Below are 7,078 nucleotides of genomic sequence, written 5' to 3' on the forward strand. Positions count from 1 at the left end.
TAATAAAAGCCTTATTTCGTTACTACTGTCCTTGTATGATACATTTCGTATTTAGTGACTATTCACATAAGTGCTTATCCTTATGTCCCTACTTGCCATTATAGTAGAACTCTATGCCTATGATTGTATCTTTCTGTTTATCTATGAAAATTTTGCTTATATTAAGAGTATTGTTGCATACTATTCGATAAACTAACACCATTTACAAAAGGAAAATTTGTTTTAAGTAGACTAAAACACCCCCTTTCAATTTCCCCTCGTAGATGGTGAACCGACGCAGCGGATTAGGATACGAAAACGGAGAACCCTCAAACGCTAACTCCGACCTAACCCAAATCATGCAAGCATTCATAGCTGCTTTGAACGCTAACTACCAAAACCAAAACCATAACGACAGACCCATGACCCGAACTCAAGCAATGAACGAGTTCTGCAAACGTCGACCCCCTACCTTTCACGGAGACACCAATCCCATTGTAGCCGAGACTTGGCTGAATGAGGTCAAAATGATCCTCAGAACTTTAGGGATTACCCAAGACGGAGATCGGGTGGCCTTGGCCACATACCAATTGAAGGGAGAAGCCCGCTATTGGAGGGATCTAATGGAGGCGACCCATGCCATAGCCACCATGACATTTGCCGAGTTCGAGACTCTGTTCCTCGACAAATATTTTCCCACGCCTCTTCGCCTTGCCAAAGAACAAGAGTTCCTGAATCTGAAACAGGGAACAATGACGGTTACCCAGTACACGGCCAAATTTGAGGAATTGTCCCATTACGCCCTAACCTCCATACCAACCGAGGACAAGAAGGCTAGGAGATTCGAGTGGGGACTAACGACTGCTCGAAAGGCTGTGGTGGCTCAAGCTTTTACCACTTATGCTGAAGTCGTGAAGTGTGCACTCCGGCTAGAGAGTGAAGAGACTGACTTCAAAACTCGATGGAGGAAGGCGACAAGCGGCACCGGTGGACCGATCCGAACCCAACCACCCAACAACAACCGTGGACCCTACCCCACCAAACCCTCTATTCCGCCTCAAAGCAATCAATCATGGGAAACTGCTACACCAGGACATGGCGAACCGCAGAGGGGAAGTCAAGACATAGCCACAGTTTAGTGCTACAATTGTCGGGCTATGGGCCACATTAGGCGCAACTGCCCACAGCCTCAAAGGAGGAGCGATGGGAGCTTTGGAAACCAAAAAACTCAACCACCAGAACAGGCTAGTTTTAGGAAGCAAAACCCTGGAGGCCCATTGCAGCAGCAAAACAAGGGAAAACAGCCCATGGGAACACAACGAAGCGCGGGAGGGCGTATCTTTGCACTGCAGATTGAGGAACAAGAACAGGATCCCTCTGTGATCCATGGTACACTACTATTATATAGTACCTGCATACAAGCCTTGTTAGACTCTCGTGCATCGCATTCATTTACATCTACTGCCTGCGTAACTGCTCTAGCACTAGAAACAGAACCCCTAAGTACGTGTATGAAAGTAATGTCACCGTTAGGGGGAAGGATAGCTGTTAGTCTAGTGTGTAGAGGGTGCGAACTAGAAGTAGCTAACTTGCGCCTAACCTGTGATCGTAAAGTAATCATCATGGCGGATTTCAACGTAATTCTAGGGATAGACTGGATATCAGCACATCGAGCAGTCATAGACTGTCATCAGAATATGGTGACCGCATATACCCCCGAAGGGACTCGTTTCCAATTTAAGGGGGATAGACAGACGGTGAGCTCGATGATGAGGAAATTCATGTGGCAGAATCAACTGTTTGGATGGCTAGCTAGTCTCCAATTGGAAGAAGCTTACAGAATGGAAGTGGGATTACCACACATCGTGAGAGAATACGCCGATGTTTTCCCTGAAGAACTTCCTGGCTTACCACCCAAAAAGGAGAGATAGACTTCTCTATAGAATTCCAACCGGGAAATGGCACCAAACTCTATGGCGCCATACCTAATGGCCCTGCTGAACTAATGGAGCTTAAGACCCAATTGCAAGAGCCGTTGGACCAAAGGCTTATTTTCCTGTGATTGCATAGGTTCTTTCAGTGCCTTTGCGGATATTATTCGAGTTTGTATCGTAGGGCTTACTTGCTGATGTTCGATTTTTCCCGGAGAAGGATAGAGTACTTATGCTTTATGATGATGGAGTGAATCTGCCCAAACGATCCGTTGTTTTCTAATTTTGGAAATGGGTTTAATATCGTTAGGTGGGGAAGCATACTGATTCAATAGGGACGTGCTATGAAACGAGCGTAGGATACAGGACCGCATAATGATTTGGTAGAGGTTTTGCATTTGACGTTGGTGTTTACGGTAGAAACCTTACCAAAGGCATACAACGAGGAAAATTGTGTGACAGCAGAAGCAACTTCAACCCCGCCTGGTTAAGCAGGTGATGAGGCTTAATTTGATGCAAAGGATTGTGATGAATGCCAAAAATACTGTCGTCTTACTCCGAGATACTTCTAGGACCTGTCGGAGCCATAGACAATGGTCGTGTGATGCCAAAGAGTTATGGAGCGTAGTGACTATGTCTAATCTGTAGTCACGCGCCAATTTCGGGGACGAAATTGTTTTAAGGGGGATAAATTGTAACAACCCTGATTTTTAGTAAGTAAAAATTTCGTTAAAAATTTGAATTTTTATTTTTAATTACTTGGATTGCTTTTGAAATCCCTTTTCATTCCTAAAAATCCGTCATAATTAGAATTTTAGCCTTTTAAAATTATATTTATTGGCTAGAGATTCTACTTGGCAAGTATAGCTAGATCCTAACCAATTTGTTAGAGGGACCTAACTACCAATTCATCTAGTTACTATCTCCTAACCCTATATGAGCCTTTTTTGAACCTTTTGAACCTTTCAAACCCTAGTGGAACCCTTTGGACCTTTAACCTTTACCCATTGGTCAATAAATGTTAGGGTAATCTTTGTCCATTGGACAATAGGTCTTCCATTAGAATATTTGATAAGTACAAGGATATAGTAAGATATAGTATTATATTGGTGTATTTTCCCATGTGCAAAGGACATATATGCATTGTTTATTAGATATCTTTTTTCCCATTATCCATTGGTTATTAACCGCTAGGGAAACTATTGCTCATTGGTTAATAACTACTAGGGAAATTGTTATCCATTGGATAATAGCACTAATCTTCCAACAAGGTACAAGATTTTTATTACAAAAATCAAGATTTGGATTTCCTACGTGATTTTGTGCATTAAAAAGTATTTGGAGTAAATCTAAATCCTAGATCCTAATTACTTCTAGTAATATTATAGTACAAAGTACTTTATTATTATTTTAATGGGAGAATCCTAGCCTTTTAATCAATTGGATACTTAGTACCTACTTCCTTATTTAAATATTGGGCATGAGTACATATATACTATATTATATAAATACCCTAGATTTGTCTAAGTACAAAATCTAATATTTTAATAAGAACATGTGCAAAATTGGATTATTTTAATAGAAAATCTTAATCTTGTAATTTTTATTGGATATTGGAAATCTACCAAGATTTTTTTTTTGGTATATATATGTATATATATATATATATAGGTGTACTTATTTTATTATAAAGTACCATGTGTTTATAATAGTTTAATAGGAAAATCTTTACCCATTGGACAATAATTGCTAGAAAAAATTTTATCCATTGGGTAATAGCCAAGACTTTTGCTATAAATAGCACATCTTTCTCACCATTCAACTCACACCTTCCATTCTTCAACTTCTCTCTCTAGAATTTCTAGTGTTATTGCTTTGTTCTTCTTTGTTCTTGGTGTTCATGAGTTCTTCTTGAAACTCATCCAAGACCGCCCCTCAACCACCCTTCGATCCAAAAAGTTTAAGTAGTTTAGTCAAGATCTAGTTTCGAGAGAAATCTTTCTCTTTCAAAGCTATCGGAAGCCTACCATAGGAAGTAACTCCGCTCGATCACCGACATACTTTCTGTAGCCGCCCTACCGCCAAGAAGTAAGGTAGAGTCCCTCGTCCATTAAACCCAAGTATAGTGTAGAACCATATGTTGAGAAATAGGATGTCCCTACTTTTGAGTTCAAAGTATAACTTGAAGTATTTTTAAAGAAGATAAGGTTATCTATCGTTTATTATGTTTAGAATGCACGATGGTTAACAAACTCGTTTTGCTAATGGTAGTATGAACATGTTGAATAATTGATTTTTGCTTCAATAAACATATGTTGTTTTGAATTTCCAATAAAGGAAGAAAGAACGGTTTTCGAAAGATAAAGACTTATTGTTGATAGAAGTATTCGTATTTTGATCTTGAGGATGGTTATGAGAATGATTACCAATATAGAATTGGATGATCTTGCTAGTTGAGTTTCAAGATTTCAATGAATGATATCGTATGTGAAAAGTCCTACCGCGGAGTCTATGCATGAGAACGAGACACGGAAATCAAAAAAGTAGAAACATGACGCCTAGGGGGTGTTAATGACAAGTTGTGTTTTGAAAAGGGTGATGTTTTTGAAACCCCAATGTGGCCGGACTTGCCCATTGTGGGAATGTGTGTGTATGTTCCAATGGGAATCCGGGGAAAGCGGAACCATTGTGAGGTTGTGTGTGTTCCAATGGGAATCCGGGAAAAGCAGAACCATTGTGAGGTTGTGTGTGTTCCAATGGGAATCCAGAAAAGCGGAACCATTGTGAGGTTGTGTGTGTTCCAATGGGAATCCGGAAAAAGCGGAACTATTGTGAGGTTGTGTGTGTTCCAATGGAATTCCGGATCAACGGAACCATTGTGAGGTTGTGTGCGTTCCCATGGGAACCCGGAGCAGCGGAACCATGGTGAGGAATGGCTTGGTTATCCGTGGAGAGGAGCCAATGCAATTGTGTGCCAATGGGAACCCTGGACGGCATAACCAGTGTGTGGATACTCGGGAGATCGGAATGGCAGAACCGAGGTTGGGTGTGTTAGAAACGATTTTGAAAATGTGATATGGTTATGAAAATGTGGATAAAACATTGACACGGTCTACGAGGAGTCACGTAGGAGAAACTCAGAAAGTCATGGACACCAACGCTAGGAAGATAGCGAATGTGGATGTGTCATTGTTATTCATTATACATGAGTTATGTGACAATCATGAGTTTGTGGGCTATATCTATGACCTATTGTTTATAAGTTATGGGTTAACGGGTATGGGATTGTTCTGCTGAGCTTTTGTAGCTCACGGTGTTACCTTTGGTGACCTTGACATATTATATCAGTGGCGACACTGGTATAATGTGTCAGACCTTGTAGATGATTAAGATGAACAGTACACCGTGGAGGCTTTTGGAGCTGAGGAGCTGGCTAGAATGGAGGAACAGATGGAGCTATAGTTAGGAACCCTAGAACCCTCTTCATTGTATAAATATCAAACTCTTGTGGGAGTTTTGTTGTAATAACGAGCCATTTTCCATTTGGTTTTATCAATAAAATGTTTATTTAACGTACCCAAAATTGGGGGCGTTACAGTTCTAATTTTTTGTACTAAATATTGTCAATATTTTCTGTGATATTTTAAAATATATGTCACTTACGGCATATCATACAATATAACATCATATCTGCACCCATACCCTCTTACACATAAATTCCAATAACAAGGTATAATTCCTTAAGCATGTTCGGACAAACCAATAACAATTTACAAAATATTAACACAAAACCATCAAATATGCCACAAATCAATAATTCGCAAATATTGACACAACCATTAAAAAAAAAACTGTCGCAGTTAAAAAAAACAACCATTGTCGCCTTGTTGATGACGTAATCCAGCTAGCACGTTGTGATTGCACTGCCTTGAAAAAAGCGCATCAGCAGCCGTCCGATCTCAGACTGTAGTCCGAGCTGCCTATGTCACCGACCTCAACTTATAAATCGTCGCTCCACGCGTACCACTTCATTCTTGTTGCTCTCTCTCTCTCTCTCTCTCTCTCTCTCTCTCTCTCTCTGTGTCACAACCATAGTTGTCAAAAGCGCGCCTAGGCACGAGGCGAGGCCCAGCACACCCCTTGCGCCTTGAGGTAGCCCAGGCGCAACGGCTTCAATAAGGCGCAGGGTAGGCGCAAGAGGCGAGGAAAAGCGACGAAGCAAGAGGTGCAAGAAAAGTGCGCTTCTTTTAAAATTTGACCCCAACCCTAGGATATTGAAGATCAAACCCTCGCCGTTAGATTTGAACCAAAAAAACACAAAAGGGTTTACCTCTCGCCAACCTCTCTCACTCGATCGAGACCTCTCTCGATCACTCGATCAAGGCCTCTCTCACTCGATCTCTCATCTCCCACTGCCGAGACTGCTGACAATCTCTCTGCCGAGATTGTCGACAATCTCTCATCTCTCAGACGATCTCTCACTACCAACGAACTGCTAACGATCTCTCACTGCTGCTGTCGTCGATCTTTCACTGCTACTGTCGTCCATCTCTCTTTCTCTGCTTCGTCGATCTCTATGTCTCTGCTTTGTCGATCTCTTTGTTTCTCGTCTCTCCTGAGGTATTCTTCCCCTCTCTCTCTCTTCTTATACATGTATTGGTGTATATGTATGATATGACACAGAGAAGAAAAAAAATAAAAATAGAAGAATAGAGATCAGATACCCACCCGAGGGGTTTTAAAAATAAATAAAAATAAAAATAAGAAAATATGTATATATTTGTGGCTGATTCCTAATGTCAGGGGTTTACCTAATGTAAATTGAACTTGTTTTTTTTTTTTTTTTTGCTGTTAGATGTCAAGCGAAGAAACAACGAATAGAACAGATCCCGCATGGAAGTATAACAGTTTGGTAGATCCCGCGAACACTAATAAATTTAAGTGTAATTTTTGTGGCAAAATAACAAATGGCAGGGTTTATCGGGCAAAGAAACACCTTGTGGGAAGTTATAGGGACGTGTTAGGTTGTCCAAGATGCCCACCCGAGGTAAAACTAGAGATTCAAGAGTATATGGGAAAAAAGAAGCATTGAAAGAGCAAATGCAAATGATACCAAATATTGATGATTATGGTATGGAGGATGATGATGAAGATGATGTTATGGAGAT

General features: G+C 40.7%; 1 protein-coding gene across 1 annotated transcript; it reads left to right on the forward strand.

The window, feature by feature from the left end:
- The first annotated feature begins 401 nt into the window (after positions 1-401).
- Positions 402-1,118, forward strand: LOC131327659 (uncharacterized). The gene has a single exon (XM_058360804.1). The coding sequence runs from the start codon at positions 402-404 to the stop codon at positions 1,116-1,118; it is 717 nt and encodes a 238-aa protein (XP_058216787.1).
- The last annotated feature ends 5,960 nt before the right edge of the window (positions 1,119-7,078 follow it).

The sequence above is a fragment of the Rhododendron vialii genome, chromosome 5a (assembly GCF_030253575.1).
Source record: "Rhododendron vialii isolate Sample 1 chromosome 5a, ASM3025357v1".
NCBI classification, from domain to species: Eukaryota; Viridiplantae; Streptophyta; class Magnoliopsida; order Ericales; family Ericaceae; genus Rhododendron; species Rhododendron vialii.

Excerpts from the sequence above, each read along its gene's own strand:
- LOC131327659 (XM_058360804.1), top strand. The coding sequence starts at position 402 with ATGACCCGAACTCAAGCAATGAACGAGTTCTGCAAACGTCGACCCCCT.